This window comes from Chiloscyllium punctatum, chromosome 30, assembly GCF_047496795.1.
Source record: "Chiloscyllium punctatum isolate Juve2018m chromosome 30, sChiPun1.3, whole genome shotgun sequence".
Lineage (NCBI taxonomy): Eukaryota > Metazoa > Chordata > Chondrichthyes > Orectolobiformes > Hemiscylliidae > Chiloscyllium > Chiloscyllium punctatum.
In genome coordinates this window covers 10440331-10460991 of record NC_092768.1, presented here as the reverse complement: position 1 = coordinate 10460991, position 20661 = coordinate 10440331, and the positions used below count along the sequence as shown (strand labels likewise).

The 20661-nt window shown below is 57.5% G+C and overlaps 1 protein-coding gene across 2 annotated transcripts in view; it reads left to right on the top strand.

Annotated features, from left to right (window-relative positions):
* LOC140455158 (ribosomal protein S6 kinase alpha-5-like) overlaps positions 1-20661 on the top strand; it is an 85261-nt gene that overhangs the window by 39013 nt on the left and 25587 nt on the right. For both annotated transcript variants that reach the window (XM_072549857.1, XM_072549856.1), the window contains exon 11: positions 5-138. In XM_072549857.1, coding sequence (XP_072405958.1) covers positions 5-138 — 134 coding nt within the window. The remainder of the gene's footprint in view (positions 1-4; positions 139-20661) is intronic.

Sequence of the window (20661 nt, the reverse complement as noted above, 5' to 3'; positions counted from 1 at the left end):
ACAGGACTCAGCGTTCTTCCAGCACTATGAGCTGGAGATGAAGGAGCCTCCCCTGGGAACGGGCAGCTTCTCCATCTGCAGGAAATGCCACAACAAACTCAACGGCCAGGAGTACGCAGTGAAAATCCTGAGCAACAGGTCAGGAGCACTCAAACCCAGTCCCTATTACTAACACCCTCCACCCCTCTGTATCTCTGTAACCCCCCCTCCACCCCTCTGTATCTCTGTAACCCCCCCTCCACCCCTCTGTATCTCTGTAACCCCCCCTCCACCCCTCTGTATCTCTGTAACCCCCCTCCATCCCTCTGTATCTCTGTAACCCCCTTCCACCCCTCTGTATCTCTGTAACCCCCTTCCATCCCTCTGTATCTCTGTAACCCCCCCTCCACCCCTCTGTATCTCTGTAACCCCCTTCCACCCCCCTGTATCTCTGTAACCCCCCTCCACCCCTCTGTATCTCTGTAACCCCCTTCCACCCCCCTGTATCTCTGTAACCCACCTCCACCCCTCTGTATCTCTGTAACCTCCCTCCACCCCTCTGTATCTCTGTAACACCCCCTCCACCCCTCTGTATCTCTGTAACCCCCCCTCCATCCCTCTGTATCTCTGTAACCCCCCTCCATCCCTCTGTATCTCTGTAACCCCCCCTCCACCCCTCTGTATCTCTGTAACCCCCCTCCACCCCTCTGTATCTCTGTAACCCCCTTCCACCCCCCTGTATCTCTGTAACCCCCCTCCACCCCTCTGTATCTCTGTAACCCCCCCCTCCATCCCTCTGTATCTCTGTAACCCCACCTCCATCCCTCTGTATCTCTGTAACCTCCCTCCACCCCTCTGTATCTCTGTAACCCCCTCCACCCCTCTGTATCTCTGTAACCCCCCTCCACCCCTCTGTATCTCTGTAACCCACCCCCACCCCTCTGTATCTCTGTAACCCCCCCTCCACCCCTCTGTATCTCTGTAACCCCCCTCCACCCCTCTGTATCTCTGTAACCCCCCTCCACCCCTCTGTATCGCTGTAACCCCCATCCACCCCTCTGTATCTCTGTAACCCCCCTCCATCCCTCTGTATCTCTGTAACCCCCCCTCCATCCCTCTGTATCTCTGTAACCCCCTTCCATCCCTCTGTATCTCTGTAACCCCCTTCCACCCCTCTGTATCTCTGTAACCCCCTTCCACCCCTCTGTATCTCTGTAACCCCCTTCCACCCCTCTGTATCTCTGTAATCCCCCTCCACCCCTCTGTATCTCTGTAACCCCCCTCCTTCCCTCTGTATCTCTGTAACCCCCCTCCACCCCTCTGTATCTCTGTAACCCCCCCTCCATCCCTCTGTATCTCTGTAACCCCCCTCCACCCCCCTGTATCTCTGTAACCCCCCTCCACCCCTCTGTATCACTGTAGCACCCTCCACCCCTCTGTATCTCTGTAACCCCCCTCCACCCCTCTGTATCACTGTAGCACCCTCCACCCCTCTGTATCTCTGTAACCCCCCTCCACCCCTCTGTATCTCTGTAACCCCCCCTCCACCCCTCTGTATCTCTGTAACCCCCCCCATCCCTCTGTATCTCTGTAACCCCCCTCCACCCCTCTGTATCTCTGTAACCCCCCTCCATCCCTCTGTATCTCTGTAATCCCCCTCCACCCCCCTGTATCTCTGTAACCCCCCTCCATCCCTCTGTATCTCTGTAACCCCCCTCCATCCCTCTGTATCTCTGTAACCCCCCCCCCCACCCCTCGGTATCTCTGTAACACCCCCTCCATCCCTCTGTATCTCTGTAACCCCCCTCCATCCCTCTGTATCTCTGTAACCCCCTCCACCCCTCTGTATCTCTGTAACCCCCCCCACCCCTCTGTATCTCTGTAACCCACCCCCACCCCTCTGTATCTCTGTAACCCCCCTCCACCCCTCTGTATCTCTGTAACCCCCCTCCTTCCCTCTGTATCTCTGTAACCCCCTCCATCCCTCTGTATCTCTGTAACCCCCCTCCACCCCTCTGTATCTCTGTAACCCCCCCTCCACACCTCTGTATCTCTGTAACCCCCCTCCACCCCTCTGTATCTCTGTAACCCCCCTCCTTCCCTCTGTATCTCTGTAACCCCCCCTCCACCCCTCTGTATCTCTGTAACCCCCCTCCTTCCCTCTGTATCTCTGTAACCCCCTCCACCCCTCTGTATCTCTGTAACACCCCCTCCATTCCTCTGTATCTCTGTAACCCCCCCCACCCCTCTGTATCTCTGTAAACCCCCCCACCCCCCTGTATCTCTGTAACCCCCCCTTCCACCCCTCTGTATCTCTGTAACCCCTCTCCACCCCTCTGTATCTCTGTAACCCCCCTCCATTCCTCTGTATCTCTGTAACCCCCCATCCACCCCTCTGTATCTCTGTAACCCCTCTCCACCCCCCTGTATCTCTGTAACCCCCTTCCACCCCTCTGTATCTCTGTAACCCCCCTCCATCCCTCTGTATCTCTGTAACCCCCCCCACCCCTCTGTATCTCTGTAAACCCCTTCCACCCCTCTGTATCTCTGTAACCCCCCTCCACCCCTCTGTATCTCTGTAACCCCCCCTCCATCCCTCTGTATCTCTGTAACCTCCCTCCACCCCTCTGTATCTCTGTAACCCCCCTCCACCCCTCTGTATCTCTGTAACCCCCCTCCACCCCTCTGTATCTCTGTAACCCCCCTCCATCCCTCTGTATCTCTGTAACCCCCCCTCCATCCCTCTGTATCTCTGGAACCCCCCTCCATCCCTCTGTATCTCTGTAACCCCCCATCCACCCCTCTGTATCTCTGTAATCCCCTCCACCCCTCTGTATCACTGTAGCCCCCCCTCCACCCCTCTGTATCTCTGTAACCCCCCTCCACCCCTCTGTATCTCTGTAACCCCCCTCCATCCCTCTGTATCTCTGTAACCCCCCTCCACCCCTCTGTATCTCTGTAATCCCCCTCCACCCCCCTGTATCTCTGTAACCCCCTCCATCCCTCTGTATCTCTGTAACCCCCCTCCACCCCTCTGTATCTCTGTAATCCCCCTCCACCCCCCTGTATCTCTGTAACCCCCTCCATCCCTCTGTATCTCTGTAACCCCACTCCACCCCTCTGTATCTCTGTAACCCCCTTCCATCCCTCTGTATCTCTGTAACCCCCCTCCACCCCTCTGTATCTCTGTAACCCCCCTCCATCCCTCTGTATCTATGTAACCCCCCCCACCCCTCTGTATCTCTGTAACCCCCCCTCCACCCCTCTGTATCACTGTAGCCCCCCCTCCACCCCTCTGTATCTCTGTAATCCCCCTCCACCCCCCTGTATCTCTGTAACCCCCTCCATCCCTCTGTATCTCTGTAACCACCCTCCACCCCTCTGTATCTCTGTAACCCCCTTCCATCCCTCTGTATCTCTGTAACCCCCCTCCACCCCTCTGTATCTCTGTAACCCCCTTCCATCCCTCTGTATCTCTGTAACACCCCCTCCATCCCTCTGTATCTCTGTAACCCCCCTCCATCCCTCTGTATCTCTGTAACACCCCCTCCATCCCTCTGTATCTCTGGAACCCCCCTCCACCCCTCTGTATCTCTGTAACCCCCCTCCACCCCTCTGTATCTCTGTAACCCCCCTCCACCCCTCTGTATCTCTGTAATCCCCCCTCCACCCCTCTGTATCTCTGTAACCCCCCTCCACCCCTCTGTATCTCTGTAATCCCCCTCCACCCCTCTGTATCTCAGTAACCCCCCTCCACCCCTCTGTATCTCAGTAACCCCCCCCTCCTTCCCTCTGTATCTCTGTAACCCCCCTCCACCCCTCTGTATCTCTGTAACCCCCCTCCACCCCTCTGTATCTCTGTAACCCCCCCTCCACCCCTCTGTATCTCTGTAACCCCCCCCTCCACCCCTCTGTATCTCTGTAACCCCCCCCACCCCTCTGTATCTCTGTAACCCCCCTCCATCCCTCTGTATCTCTGTAACCCCCCTCCATCCCTCTGTATCTCTGTAACCCCCCCCTCCATCCCTCTGTATCTCTGTAACCCCCTTCCATCCCTCTGTATCTCTGTAACCCCCCTCCATCCCTCTGTATCTCTGTAACCCCCCCCCACCCCTCTGTATCTCTGTAACCCCCCCCCACCCCTCTGTATCTCTGTAACCCCCCTCCACCCCTCTGTATCTCTGGAACCCCCCTCCACCCCTCTGTATCTCTGTAACCCCCCTCCTTCCCTCTGTATCTCTGTAACCCCCCTCCACCCCTCTGTATCTCTGTAACCCCCCATCCACCCCTCTGTATCTCTGTAAACCCCCCCCCCACCCCTCTGTATCTCTGTAACCCCCCCCACCCCTCTGTATCACTGTAGCCCCCTCCATCCCTCTGTATCTCTGTAACCCCCCCTCCATCCCTCTGTATCTCTGTAACCCCCCCTCCATCCCTCTGTATCTCTGTAACCCCCCTCCACCCCTCTGTATCTCTGTAACCCCCCTCCACCCCTCTGTATCTCTGTAACCCCCTCCACCCCTCTGTATCTCTGTAACCCCCCCTCCACCCCTCTGTATCTCTGTAACCCCCCTCCACCCCTCTGTATCTCTGTAACCCCCCCCCACCCCTCTGTATCTCTGTAACCCCCCTCCACCCCTCTGTATCACTGTAGCCCCCTCCATCCCTCTGTATCTATGTAACCCCCCCCACCCCTCTGTATCTCTGTAACCCCCCCTCCACCCCTCTGTATGACTGTAGCCCCCTCCATCCCTCTGTATCTCTGTAACCCCCCCCTCCACCCCTCTGTATCTCTGTAACCCCCCTCCACCCCTCTGTATCTCTGTAACCCCCATCCACCCCTCTGTATCTCTGTAATCCCCTCCATCCCTCTGTATCTCTGTAACCCCCCCTCCACCCCTCTGTATCTCTGTAACCCCCCTCCATCCCTCTGTATCTCTGTAACCCCCCCACCCCTCTGTATCTCTGTAACCCCCTCCATCCCTCTGTATCTCTGTAACCCCCCTCCACCCCTCTGTATCTCTGTAACCCCCATCCACCCCTCTGTATCTCTGTAACCCCCCCCTCCTTCCCTCTGTATCTCTGTAACCCCCCCTCCATCCCTCTGTATCTCTGTAACCCCCTCCATCCCTCTGTATCTCTGTAACCCCCCTCCACCCCTCTGTATCTCTGTAACCCCCCCATCCACCCCTCTGTATCACTGTAGCCCCCTCCATCCCTCTGTATCTCTGTAACCCCCCCCCACCCTTCTGTATCTCTGTAACCCCCTTCCACCCCTCTGTATCTCTGTAACCCCCCTCCACCCCTCTGTATCTCTGTAACCCCCCCTCCATCCCTCTGTATCTCTGTAACCCCCCCTCCTTCCCTCTGTATCTCTGTAACCCCCCTCCACCCCTCTGTATCTCTGTAACCCCCCTCCACCCCTCTGTATCTCTGTAACCCCCCTCCATCCCTCTGTAACCCCCCTCCACCCCTCTGTATCTCTGTAACCCCCCCTCCACCCCTCTGTATCACTGTAGCCCCCTCCATCCCTCTGTATCTCTGTAACCCCCCCTCCTTCCCTCTGTATCTCTGTAACCCCCCTCCACCCCTCTGTATCTCTGTAACCCCCTACACCCCTCTGTATCTCTGTAACCCCCTACACCCCTCTGTATCTCTGTAACCCCCCTCCACCCCTCTGTATCTCTGTAACCCCCCTCCACCCCTCTGTATCTCTGTAACCCCCCTCCACCCCTCTGTATCACTGTAGCCCCCTCCATCCCTCTGTATCTCTGTAACCCCCCCTCCTTCCCTCTGTATCTCTGTAACCCCCCTCCACCCCTCTGTATCTCTGTAACCCCCTACACCCCTCTGTATCTCTGTAACCCCCTACACCCCTCTGTATCTCTGTAACCCCCCTCCACCCCTCTGTATCTCTGTAACCCCCTACACCCCTCTGTATCTCTGTAACCCCCTACACCCCTCTGTATCTCTGTAACCCCCCCCCCACCCCTCTGTATCTCTGTAACCCCCCTCCTTCCCTCTGTATCTCTGTAACCCCCATCCACCCCTCTGTATCTCTGTAACCCCCCTCCACCCCTCTGTATCTCTGTAGCCCCCTCCTTCCCTCTGTATCTCTGTAACCCCCCTCCACCCCTCTGTATCTCTGTAACCCCCCCTCCACCCCTCTGTATCTCTGTAAACCCCCCCCTCCTTCCCTCTGTATCTCTGTAACCCCCCTCCACCCCTCTGTATCTCTGTAACCCCCCTCCACCCCTCTGTATCTCTGTAACCCCCCCTCCTTCCCTCGGTATCTCTGTAACCCCCCTCCATCCCTCTGTATCTCTGTAACCCCCCTCCACCACTCTGTATCTCTGTAACCCCCCCTCCACCCCTCTGTATCTCTGTAACCCCCCTCCACCCCTCTGTATCTCTGTAACCCCCTACACCCCTCTGTATCTCTGTAACCCCCCCCCACCCCTCTGTATCTCTGTAACCCCCCTCCACCCCTCTGTATCTCTGTAACCCCCCCCACCCCTCTGTATCTCTGTAACCCCCCTCCACCCCTCTGTATCTCTGTAACCCCCCTCCTTCCCTCTGTATCTCTGTAACCCCCCTCCTTCCCTCTGTATCTCTGTAACCCCCTTCCACCCCTCTGTATCTCTGTAACCCCCCCCCCCACCCCTCTGTATCTCTGTAACCCCCCTCCACCCCCCTGTATCTCTGTAACCCCTCTCCACCCCTCTGTATCTCTGTAACCCCCTTCCACCCCTCTGTATCTCTGTAACCCCCCTCCATCCCTCTGTATCTCTGTAACCCCCCCTCCATCCCTCTGTATCTCTGTAACCCCCCTCCACCCCTCTGTATCTCTGTAACCCCCCTCCACCCCCCTGTATCTCTGTAACCTCCCTCCACCCCTCTGTATCTCTGTAACCCCCCCCACCCCTCTGTATCTCTGTAACCCCCCCCCACCCCTCTGTATCTCTGTAACCCCCCTCCACCCCTCTGTATCTCTGTAACCCCCCTCCACCCCTCTGTATCTCTGAAACCCCCGCCCACCCCTCTGTATCTCTGTAACCCCCCCCCACCCCTCTGTATCTCTGTAACCCCCCTCCTTCCGTCTGTATCTCTGTAACCCCCCCTCCACCCCTCTGTATCTCTGTAACCCCCCCTCCACCCCTCTGTATCTCTGTAAACCCCCCCTCCACCCCTCTGTATCTCTGTAACCCCCCTCCACCCCTCTGTATCTCTGTAACCCCCCCTCCATCCCTCTGTATCTCTGTAACCCCCATCCACCCCTCTGTATCTCTGTAACCCCCCTCCACCCCTCTGTATCTCTGTAACCCCCCTCCTTCCCTCTGTATCTCTGTAACCCCCATCCACCCCTCTGTATCTCTGTAACCCCCCTCCACCCCTCTGTATCTCTGTAACCCCCCCTCCATCCCTCTGTATCTCTGTAACCCCCATCCACCCCTCTGTATCTCTGTAACCCCCCTCCACCCCTCTGTATCTCTGTAACCCCCCTCCACCCCTCTGTATCTCTGTAACCCCCCTCCACCCCTCTGTATCTCTGTAACCCCCCTCCACCCCTCTGTATCTCTGTAACCCCCATCCATCCCTCTGTATCTCTGTAACCCCCCTCCACCCCTCTGTATCTCTGTAACCCCCCTCCACCCCTCTGTATCTCTGTAATCCCCCTCCACCCCTCTGTATCGCTGTAGCCCCCTCCTTCCCTCTGTATCTCTGTAACCTCCCTCCACCCCTCTGTATCTCTGTAACCCCCCCCACCCCTCTGTATCTCTGTAACCCCCCCATCCCTCTGTATCTCTGTAACCCCCCCCCACCCCTCTGTATCTCTGTAACCTCCCTCCACCCCTCTGTATCTCTGTAACCTCCCTCCACCCCTCTGTATCTCTGTAACCCCCCCCCACCCCTCTGTATCTCTGTAACCCCCCTCCTTCCCTCTGTATCTCTGTAACCCCCATCCACCCCTCTGTATCTCTGTAACCCCCCCCCATCCCTCTGTATCTCTGTAACCCCCCCCACCACTCTGTATCTCTGTAACCCCCCCCCACCCCTCTGTATCTCTGTAACCCCCCCTCCATCCCTCTGTATCTCTGTAACCCCCCCTCCACCCCTCTGTATCTCTGTAAACCCCCCCCCCACCCCTCTGTATCTCTGTAACCCCCCCTCCATCCCTCTGTATCTCTGTAACCCCCCCCCACCCCTCTGTATCTCTGTAACCCCCCTCCAACCCTCTGTATCTCTGTAACCCCCATCCACCCCTCTGTATCTCTGTAACCCCCCTCCATCCCTCTGTATCTCTGTAACCCCCCTCCACCCCTCTGTATCTCTGTAACCCCCCTCCATCCCTCTGTATCTCTGTAACCCCCATCCACCCCTCTGTATCTCTGTAACCCCCATCCACCCCTCTGTATCTCTGTAACCCCCCTCCATCCCTCGGTATCTCTGTAACCCCCCCTCCTTCCCTCTGTATCTCTGTAACCCCCTCCACCCCTCTGTATCTCTGTAACACCCCCTCCATTCCTCTGTATCTCTGTAACCCCCCCCCACCCCTCTGTATCTCTGTAAACCCCCCCACCCCCCTGTATCTCTGTAACCCCCCCTTCCACCCCTCTGTATCTCTGTAACACCCCCTCCATTCCTCTGTATCTCTGTAACCCCCCTCCATCCCTCTGTATCTCTGTAACCCCCCTCCACCCCTCTGTATCTCTGTAACCCCTCTCCACCCCCCTGTATCTGTGTAACCCCCTTCCACCCCTCTGTATCTCTGTAACCCCCCTCCATCCCTCTGTATCTCTGTAACCCCCCCCCACCCCTCTGTATCTCTGTAACCCCCTTCCACCCCTCTGTATCTCTGTAACCCCCCTCCACCCCTCTGTATCTCTGTAACCCCCCCTCCATCCCTCTGTATCTCTGTAACCTCCCTCCACCCCTCTGTATCTCTGTAACCCCCCTCCACCCCTCTGTATCTCTGTAACCCCCCTCCACCCCTCTGTATCTCTGTAACCCCCCTCCACCCCTCTGTATCTCTGTAACCCCCCTCCATCCCTCTGTATCTCTGTAACCCCCCCTCCATCCCTCTGTATCTCTGGAACCCCCCTCCATCCCTCTGTATCTCTGTAACCCCCCATCCACCCCTCTGTATCTCTGTAATCCCCTCCACCCCTCTGTATCACTGTAGCCCCCCCTCCACCCCTCTGTATCTCTGTAACCCCCCTCCACCCCTCTGTATCTCTGTAACCCCCCTCCATCCCTCTGTATCTCTGTAACCCCCCTCCACCCCTCTGTATCTCTGTAATCCCCCTCCACCCCCCTGTATCTCTGTAACCCCCTCCATCCCTCTGTATCTCTGTAACCCCCCTCCACCCCTCTGTATCTCTGTAATCCCCCTCCACCCCCCTGTATCTCTGTAACCCCCTCCACCCCTCTGTATCTCTGTAACCCCCCTCCACCCCTCTGTATCTCTGTAACCCCCCTCCATCCCTCTGTATCTCTGTAACCCCCCTCCACCCCTCTGTATCTCTGTAATCCCCCTCCACCCCCCTGTATCTCTGTAACCCCCTCCATCCCTCTGTATCTCTGTAACCCCCCTCCACCCCTCTGTATCTCTGTAATCCCCCTCCACCCCCCTGTATCTCTGTAACCCCCTCCATCCCTCTGTATCTCTGTAACCCCCCTCCACCCCTCTGTATCTCTGTAATCCCCCTCCACCCCCCTGTATCTCTGTAACCCCCTCCACCCCTCTGTATCTCTGTAACCCCCCTCCATCCCTCTGTATCTATGTAACCCCCCCCACCCCTCTGTATCTCTGTAACCCCCCCTCCACCCCTCTGTATCACTGTAGCCCCCCCTCCACCCCTCTGTATCTCTGTAATCCCCCTCCACCCCCCTGTATCTCTGTAACCCCCTCCATCCCTCTGTATCTCTGTAACCCCCCTCCACCCCTCTGTATCTCTGTAACCCCCTTCCATCCCTCTGTATCTCTGTAACCCCCCTCCTTCCCTCTGTATCTCTGTAACCCCCCTCCACCCCTCTGTATCTCTGTAACCCCCCCTCCATCCCTCTGTATCTCTGTAACCCCCCTCCACCCCCCTGTATCTCTGTAACCCCCCTCCACCCCTCTGTATCACTGTAGCACCCTCCACCCCTCTGTATCTCTGTAACCCCCCTCCACCCCTCTGTATCACTGTAGCACCCTCCACCCCTCTGTATCTCTGTAACCCCCCTCCACCCCTCTGTATCTCTGTAACCCCCCCTCCACCCCTCTGTATCTCTGTAACCCCCCCATCCCTCTGTATCTCTGTAACCCCCCTCCACCCCTCTGTATCTCTGTAACCCCCCTCCATCCCTCTGTATCTCTGTAATCCCCCTCCACCCCCCTGTATCTCTGTAACCCCCCTCCACCCCTCTGTATCTCTGTAACCCCCCTCCACCCCTCTGTATCTCTGTAATCCCCCTCCACCCCCCTGTATCTCTGTAACCCCCCTCCACCCCTCTGTATCTCTGTAACCCCCCCCCCCACCCCTCGGTATCTCTGTAACACCCCCTCCACCCCTCTGTATCTCTGTAACACCCCCTCCACCCCTCTGTATCTCTGTAACCCCCCTCCATCCCTCTGTATCTCTGTAACCCCCTCCACCCCTCTGTATCTCTGTAACCCACCCCCACCCCTCTGTATCTCTGTAACCCCCCTCCACCCCTCTGTATCTCTGTAACCCCCCTCCTTCCCTCTGTATCTCTGTAACCCCCTCCATCCCTCTGTATCTCTGTAACCCCCCTCCACCCCTCTGTATCTCTGTAACCCCCCCTCCACACCTCTGTATCTCTGTAACCCCCCTCCACCCCTCTGTATCTCTGTAACCCCCCTCCTTCCCTCTGTATCTCTGTAACCCCCCCTCCACCCCTCTGTATCTCTGTAACCCCCCTCCTTCCCTCTGTATCTCTGTAACCCCCTCCACCCCTCTGTATCTCTGTAACACCCCCTCCATTCCTCTGTATCTCTGTAACCCCCCCCACCCCTCTGTATCTCTGGAAACCCCCCCACCCCCCTGTATCTCTGTAACCCCCCCTTCCACCCCTCTGTATCTCTGTAACCCCTCTCCACCCCTCTGTATCTCTGTAACCCCCCTCCATTCCTCTGTATCTCTGTAACCCCCCATCCACCCCTCTGTATCTCTGTAACCCCTCTCCACCCCCCTGTATCTCTGTAACCCCCTTCCACCCCTCTGTATCTCTGTAACCCCCCTCCATCCCTCTGTATCTCTGTAACCCCCCCCACCCCTCTGTATCTCTGTAAACCCCTTCCACCCCTCTGTATCTCTGTAACCCCCCTCCACCCCTCTGTATCTCTGTAACCCCCCCTCCATCCCTCTGTATCTCTGTAACCTCCCTCCACCCCTCTGTATCTCTGTAACCCCCCTCCACCCCTCTGTATCTCTGTAACCCCCCTCCACCCCTCTGTATCTCTGTAACCCCCCTCCATCCCTCTGTATCTCTGTAACCCCCCCTCCATCCCTCTGTATCTCTGGAACCCCCCTCCATCCCTCTGTATCTCTGTAACCCCCCATCCACCCCTCTGTATCTCTGTAATCCCCTCCACCCCTCTGTATCACTGTAGCCCCCCCTCCACCCCTCTGTATCTCTGTAACCCCCCTCCACCCCTCTGTATCTCTGTAACCCCCCTCCATCCCTCTGTATCTCTGTAACCCCCCTCCACCCCTCTGTATCTCTGTAATCCCCCTCCACCCCCCTGTATCTCTGTAACCCCCTCCATCCCTCTGTATCTCTGTAACCCCCCTCCACCCCTCTGTATCTCTGTAATCCCCCTCCACCCCCCTGTATCTCTGTAACCCCCTCCATCCCTCTGTATCTCTGTAACCCCCCTCCACCCCTCTGTATCTCTGTAACCCCCTTCCATCCCTCTGTATCTCTGTAACCCCCCTCCACCCCTCTGTATCTCTGTAACCCCCCTCCATCCCTCTGTATCTATGTAACCCCCCCCACCCCTCTGTATCTCTGTAACCCCCCCTCCACCCCTCTGTATCACTGTAGCCCCCCCTCCACCCCTCTGTATCTCTGTAATCCCCCTCCACCCCCCTGTATCTCTGTAACCCCCTCCATCCCTCTGTATCTCTGTAACCACCCTCCACCCCTCTGTATCTCTGTAACCCCCTTCCATCCCTCTGTATCTCTGTAACCCCCCTCCACCCCTCTGTATCTCTGTAACCCCCTTCCATCCCTCTGTATCTCTGTAACACCCCCTCCATCCCTCTGTATCTCTGTATCCCCCTCCATCCCTCTGTATCTCTGTAACACCCCCTCCATCCCTCTGTATCTCTGGAACCCCCCTCCACCCCTCTGTATCTCTGTAACCCCCCTCCACCCCTCTGTATCTCTGTAACCCCCCTCCACCCCTCTGTATCTCTGTAATCCCCCCTCCACCCCTCTGTATCTCTGTAACCCCCCTCCACCCCTCTGTATCTCTGTAATCCCCCTCCACCCCTCTGTATCTCAGTAACCCCCCTCCACCCCTCTGTATCTCTGTAACCCCCCCCTCCTTCCCTCTGTATCTCTGTAACCCCCCTCCACCCCTCTGTATCTCTGTAACCCCCCTCCACCCCTCTGTATCTCTGTAACCCCCCCTCCACCCCTCTGTATCTCTGTAACCCCCCCCTCCACCCCTCTGTATCTCTGTAACCCCCCCCACCCCTCTGTATCTCTGTAACCCCCCTCCATCCCTCTGTATCTCTGTAACCCCCCTCCATCCCTCTGTATCTCTGTAACCCCCCCCTCCATCCCTCTGTATCTCTGTAACCCCCTTCCATCCCTCTGTATCTCTGTAACCCCCCTCCATCCCTCTGTATCTCTGTAACCCCCCCCCACCCCTCTGTATCTCTGTAACCCCCCCCCACCCCTCTGTATCTCTGTAACCCCCCTCCACCCCTCTGTATCTCTGGAACCCCCCTCCACCCCTCTGTATCTCTGTAACCCCCCTCCTTCCCTCTGTATCTCTGTAACCCCCCTCCACCCCTCTGTATCTCTGTAACCCCCCATCCACCCCTCTGTATCTCTGTAAACCCCCCCCCACCCCTCTGTATCTCTGTAACCCCCCCCACCCCTCTGTATCACTGTAGCCCCCTCCATCCCTCTGTATCTCTGTAACCCCCCTCCATCCCTCTGTATCTCTGTAACCCCCCCTCCATCCCTCTGTATCTCTGTAACCCCCCTCCACCCCTCTGTATCTCTGTAACCCCCCTCCACCCCTCTGTATCTCTGTAACCCCCTCCACCCCTCTGTATCTCTGTAACCCCCCCTCCACCCCTCTGTATCTCTGTAACCCCCCTCCACCCCTCTGTATCTCTGTAACCCCCCCCACCCCTCTGTATCTCTGTAACCCCCCTCCACCCCTCTGTATCACTGTAGCCCCCTCCATCCCTCTGTATCTATGTAACCCCCCCCACCCCTCTGTATCTCTGTAACCCCCCCTCCACCCCTCTGTATGACTGTAGCCCCCTCCATCCCTCTGTATCTCTGTAACCCCCCTCCACCCCTCTGTATCTCTGTAATCCCCTCCATCCCTCTGTATCTCTGTAACCCCCCCTCCACCCCTCTGTATCTCTGTAACCCCCCTCCATCCCTCTGTATCTCTGTAACCCCCCCACCCCTCTGTATCTCTGTAACCCCCTCCATCCCTCTGTATCTCTGTAACCCCCCTCCACCCCTCTGTATCTCTGTAACCCCCATCCACCCCTCTGTATCTCTGTAACCCCCCCTCCTTCCCTCTGTATCTCTGTAACCCCCCCTCCATCCCTCTGTATCTCTGTAACCCCCTCCATCCCTCTGTATCTCTGTAACCCCCCTCCACCCCTCTGTATCTCTGTAACCCCCCATCCACCCCTCTGTATCACTGTAGCCCCCTCCATCCCTCTGTATCTCTGTAACCCCCCCCCACCCTTCTGTATCTCTGTAACCCCCTTCCACCCTCTGTATCTCTGTAACCCCCCTCCACCCCTCTGTATCTCTGTAACCCCCCCTCCATCCCTCTGTATCTCTGTAACCCCCCCTCTTCCCTCTGTATCTCTGTAACCCCCCTCCACCCCTCTGTATCTCTGTAACCCCCCTCCACCCCTCTGTATCTCTGTAACCCCCCTCCATCCCTCTGTAACCCCCCTCCACCCCTCTGTATCTCTGTAACCCCCCTCCACCCCTCTGTATCACTGTAGCCCCCTCCATCCCTCTGTATCTCTGTAACCCCCCCTCCTTCCCTCTGTATCTCTGTAACCCCCCTCCACCCCTCTGTATCTCTGTAACCCCCTACACCCCTCTGTATCTCTGTAACCCCCTACACCCCTCTGTATCTCTGTAACCCCCCTCCACCCCTCTGTATCTCTGTAACCCCCCTCCACCCCTCTGTATCTCTGTAACCCCCCCTCCACCCCTCTGTATCACTGTAGCCCCCTCCATCCCTCTGTATCTCTGTAACCCCCCCTCCTTCCCTCTGTATCTCTGTAACCCCCCTCCACCCCTCTGTATCTCTGTAACCCCCTACACCCCTCTGTATCTCTGTAACCCCCTACACCCCTCTGTATCTCTGTAACCCCCCTCCACCCCTCTGTATCTCTGTAACCCCCTACACCCCTCTGTATCTCTGTAACCCCCTACACCCCTCTGTATCTCTGTAACCCCCCCCCCCACCCCTCTGTATCTCTGTAACCCCCCTCCTTCCCTCTGTATCTCTGTAACCCCCATCCACCCCTCTGTATCTCTGTAACCCCCCTCCACCCCTCTGTATCTCTGTAGCCCCCTCCTTCCCTCTGTATCTCTGTAACCCCCCCTCCACCCCTCTGTATCTCTGTAACCCCCCCTCCACCCCTCTGTATCTCTGTAAACCCCCCCCCTCCTTCCCTCTGTATCTCTGTAACCCCCCCCTCCACCCCTCTGTATCTCTGTAACCCCCCCTCCACCCCTCTGTATCTCTGTAACCCCCCCTCCTTCCCTCGGTATCTCTGTAACCCCCCCTCCATCCCTCTGTATCTCTGTAACCCCCCTCCACCACTCTGTATCTCTGTAACCCCCCCTCCACCCCTCTGTATCTCTGTAACCCCCCTCCACCCCCTCTGTATCTCTGTAACCCCCCTACACCCCTCTGTATCTCTGTAACCCCCCCCCACCCCTCTGTATCTCTGTAACCCCCCTCCACCCCTCTGTATCTCTGTAACCCCCCCCCCACCCCTCTGTATCTCTGTAACCCCCCTCCACCCCTCTGTATCTCTGTAACCCCCCTCCTTCCCTCTGTATCTCTGTAACCCCCCTCCTTCCCTCTGTATCTCTGTAACCCCCTTCCACCCCTCTGTATCTCTGTAACCCCCCCCCCCACCCCTCTGTATCTCTGTAACCCCCCTCCACCCCCCTGTATCTCTGTAACCCCTCTCCACCCCTCTGTATCTCTGTAACCCCCCTTCCACCCCTCTGTATCTCTGTAACCCCCCTCCATCCCTCTGTATCTCTGTAACCCCCCCTCCATCCCTCTGTATCTCTGTAACCCCCCTCCACCCCTCTGTATCTCTGTAACCCCCCTCCACCCCCCCTGTATCTCTGTAACCTCCCTCCACCCCTCTGTATCTCTGTAACCCCCCCCCCACCCCTCTGTATCTCTGTAACCCCCCCCCACCCCTCTGTATCTCTGTAACCCCCCTCCACCCCTCTGTATCTCTGTAACCCCCCTCCACCCCTCTGTATCTCTGAAACCCCCGCCCACCCCTCTGTATCTCTGTAACCCCCCCCCCCCACCCCTCTGTATCTCTGTAACCCCCCTCCTTCCGTCTGTATCTCTGTAACCCCCCCCTCCACCCCTCTGTATCTCTGTAACCCCCCCCTCCACCCCTCTGTATCTCTGTAAACCCCCCCTCCACCCCTCTGTATCTCTGTAACCCCCCTCCACCCCTCTGTATCTCTGTAACCCCCCCTCCATCCCTCTGTATCTCTGTAACCCCCATCCACCCCTCTGTATCTCTGTAACCCCCCTCCACCCCTCTGTATCTCTGTAACCCCCCTCCTTCCCTCTGTATCTCTGTAACCCCCATCCACCCCTCTGTATCTCTGTAACCCCCCTCCACCCCTCTGTATCTCTGTAACCCCCCCTCCATCCCTCTGTATCTCTGTAACCCCCATCCACCCCTCTGTATCTCTGTAACCCCCTCCACCCCTCTGTATCTCTGTAACCCCCCTCCACCCCTCTGTATCTCTGTAACCCCCCTCCACCCCTCTGTATCTCTGTAACCCCCCTCCACCCCTCTGTATCTCTGTAACCCCCATCCATCCCTCTGTATCTCTGTAACCCCCCTCCACCCCTCTGTATCTCTGTAACCCCCCTCCACCCCTCTGTATCTCTGTAATCCCCCTCCACCCCTCTGTATCGCTGTAGCCCCCTCCTTCCCTCTGTATCTCTGTAACCTCCCTCCACCCCTCTGTATCTCTGTAACCCCCCCCACCCCTCTGTATCTCTGTAACCCCCCCATCCCTCTGTATCTCTGTAACCCCCCCCCACCCCTCTGTATCTCTGTAACCTCCCTCCACCCCTCTGTATCTCTGTAACCTCCCTCCACCCCTCTGTATCTCTGTAACCCCCCCCCACCCCTCTGTATCTCTGTAACCCCCCTCCTTCCCTCTGTATCTCTGTAACCCCCATCCACCCCTCTGTATCTCTGTAACCCCCCCCCCATCCCTCTGTATCTCTGTAACCCCCCCCACCACTCTGTATCTCTGTAACCCCCCCCCCACCCCTCTGTATCTCTGTAACCCCCCCCTCCATCCCTCTGTATCTCTGTAACCCCCCCTCCACCCCTCTGTATCTCTGTAAACCCCCCCCCCCACCCCTCTGTATCTCTGTAACCCCCCCTCCATCCCTCTGTATCTCTGTAACCCCCCCCCCCACCCCTCTGTATCTCTGTAACCCCCCTCCAACCCTCTGTATCTCTGTAACCCCCATCCACCCCTCTGTATCTCTGTAACCCCCCTCCATCCCTCTGTATCTCTGTAACCCCCCTCCACCCCTCTGTATCTCTGTAACCCCCCCTCCATCCCTCTGTATCTCTGTAACCCCCATCCACCCCTCTGTATCTCTGTAACCCCCATCCACCCCTCTGTATCTCTGTAACCCCCCTCCATCCCTCGGTATCTCTGTAACCCCCCCTCCTTCCCTCTGTATCTCTGTAACCCCCTCCACCCCTCTGTATCTCTGTAACACCCCCTCCATTCCTCTGTATCTCTGTAACCCCCCCCCCACCCCTCTGTATCTCTGTAAACCCCCCCACCCCCCTGTATCTCTGTAACCCCCCCCTTCCACCCCTCTGTATCTCTGTAACACCCCCTCCATTCCTCTGTATCTCTGTAACCCCCCTCCATCCCTCTGTATCTCTGTAACCCCCCTCCACCCCTCTGTATCTCTGTAACCCCTCTCCACCCCCCTGTATCTGTGTAACCCCCTTCCACCCCTCTGTATCTCTGTAACCCCCCTCCATCCCTCTGTATCTCTGTAACCCCCCCCACCCCTCTGTATCTCTGTAACCCCCTTCCACCCCTCTGTATCTCTGTAACCCCCCTCCACCCCTCTGTATCTCTGTAACCCCCCCTCCATCCCTCTGTATCTCTGTAACCTCCCTCCACCCCTCTGTATCTCTGTAACCCCCCTCCACCCCTCTGTATCTCTGTAACCCCCCTCCACCCCTCTGTATCTCTGTAACCCCCCTCCACCCCTCTGTATCTCTGTAACCCCCCTCCATCCCTCTGTATCTCTGTAACCCCCCCTCCATCCCTCTGTATCTCTGGAACCCCCCTCCATCCCTCTGTATCTCTGTAACCCCCCATCCACCCCTCTGTATCTCTGTAATCCCCTCCACCCCTCTGTATCACTGTAGCCCCCCCTCCACCCCTCTGTATCTCTGTAACCCCCCTCCACCCCTCTGTATCTCTGTAACCCCCCTCCATCCCTCTGTATCTCTGTAACCCCCCTCCACCCCTCTGTATCTCTGTAATCCCCCTCCACCCCCCTGTATCTCTGTAACCCCCTCCATCCCTCTGTATCTCTGTAACCCCCCTCCACCCCTCTGTATCTCTGTAATCCCCCTCCACCCCCCTGTATCTCTGTAACCCCCTCCACCCCTCTGTATCTCTGTAACCCCCCTCCACCCCTCTGTATCTCTGTAACCCCCCTCCATCCCTCTGTATCTCTGTAACCCCCCTCCACCACTCTGTATCTCTGTAATCCCCCTCCACCCCCCTGTATCTCTGTAACCCCCTCCATCCCTCTGTATCTCTGTAACCCCCCTCCACCCCTCTGTATCTCTGTAATCCCCCTCCACCCCCCTGTATCTCTGTAACCCCCTCCATCCCTCTGTATCTCTGTAACCCCCCTCCACCCCTCTGTATCTCTGTAATCCCCCTCCACCCCCCTGTATCTCTGTAACCCCCTCCACCCCTCTGTATCTCTGTAACCCCCCTCCATCCCTCTGTATCTATGTAACCCCCCCCACCCCTCTGTATCTCTGTAACCCCCCCTCCACCCCTCTGTATCACTGTAGCCCCCCCTCCACCCCTCTGTATCTCTGTAATCCCCCTCCACCCCCCTGTATCTCTGTAACCCCCTCCATCCCTCTGTATCTCTGTAACCCCCCTCCACCCCTCTGTATCTCTGTAACCCCCTTCCATCCCTCTGTATCTCTGTAACCCCCCTCCACCCCTCTGTATCTCTGTAACCCCCTTCCATCCCTCTGTATCTCTGTAACACCCCCTCCATCCCTCTGTATCTCTGTAACCCCCCTCCATCCCTCTGTATCTCTGTAACACCCCCTCCATCCCTCTGTATCTCTGTAACCCCCCTCCACCCCTCTGTATCTCTGTAACCCCCCTCCACCCCTCTGTATCTCTGTAACCCCCCTCCACCCCTCTGTATCTCTGTAATCCCCCCTCCACCCCTCTGTATCTCTGTAACCCCCCTCCACCCCTCTGTATCTCTGTAATCCCCCTCCACCCCTCTGTATCTCAGTAACCCCCCTCCACCCCTCTGTATCTCTGTAACCCCCCCCTCCTTCCCTCTGTATCTCTGTAACCCCCCTCCACCCCTCTGTATCTCTGTAACCCCCCTCCACCCCTCTGTATCTCTGTAACCCCCCCTCCACCCCTCTGTATCTCTGTAACCCCCCTCCACCCCCCTGTATCTCTGTAACCCCCCCCTCCACCCCTCTGTATCTCTGTAACCCCCCCCACCCCTCCGTATCTCTGTAACCCCCCTCCATCCCTCTGTATCTCTGTAACCCCCCTCCATCCCTCTGTATCTCTGTAACCCCCCCCTCCATCCCTCTGTATCTCTGTAACCCCCTTCCATCCCTCTGTATCTCTGTAACCCCCCTCCATCCCTCTGTATCTCTGTAACCCCCCCCACCCCTCTGTATCTCTGTAACCCCCCCACACCCCTCTGTATCTCTGTAACCCCCCTCCACCCCTCTGTATCTCTGTAACCCCCCTCCATCCCTCTGTATCTCTGTAACCCCCCCTCCATCCCTCTGTATCTCTGTAACCCCCCCTCCATCCCTCTGTATCTCTGTAACCCCCCTCCATCCCTCTGTATCTCTGTAACCTCCCTCCACCCCTCTGTATCTCTGTAACCCCCCATCCACCCCTCTGTATCTCTGTAACCCCCCTCCACCCCTCTGTATCTCTGTAACACCCCCTCCATCCCTCTGTATCTCTGTAACCCCCCTCCACCCCTCTGTATCTCTGTAACCCCCCCTCCTTCCCTCTGTATCTCTGTAACCCCCCTCCACCCCTCTGTATCTCTGTAACCCCCCTCCACCCCTCTTTATCTCTGTAACCCCCCTCCTTCCCTCTGTATCTCTGTAACCCCCCTCCACCCCTCTGTATCTCTGTAACCCCCCTCCACCCCTCTGTATCTCTGTAACCCCCCTCCACCCCTCTGTATCTCTGTAACCCCCCTCCTTCCCTCTGTATCTCTGTAACCCCCCTCCACCCCTCTGTATCTCTGTAACCCCCCATCCACCCCTCTGTATCTCTGTAAACCCCCCCCCACCCCTCTGTATCTCTGTAACCCCCCCCACCCCTCTGTATCACTGTAGCCCCCTCCATCCCTCTGTATCTCTGTAACCCCCCCTCCATCCCTCTGTATCTCTGTAACCCCCCCTCCATCCCTCTGTATCTCTGTAACCCCCTCCACCCCTCTGTATCTCTGTAACCCCCCCTCCACCCCTCTGTATCTCTGTAACCCCCCTCCACCCCTCTGTATCTCTGTAACCCCCCCCCCACCCCTCTGTATCTCTGTAACCCCCCTCCACCCCTCTGTATCACTGTAGCCCCCTCCATCCCTCTGTATCTATGTAACCCCCCCCACCCCTCTGTATCTCTGTAACCCCCCCTCCACCCCTCTGTATGACTGTAGCCCCCTCCATCCCTCTGTATCTCTGTAACCCCCCCTCCGCCCCTCTGTATCTCTGTAACCCCCCCCTCCACCCCTCTGTATCTCTGTAACCCCCCTCCACCCCTCTGTATCTCTGTAACCCCCTCCATCCCTCTGTATCTCTGTAACCCCCCCTCCACCCCTCTGTATCTCTGTAACCCCCCCTTCACCCCTCTGTATCTCTGTAACCCCCCCTCCACCCCTCTGTATGA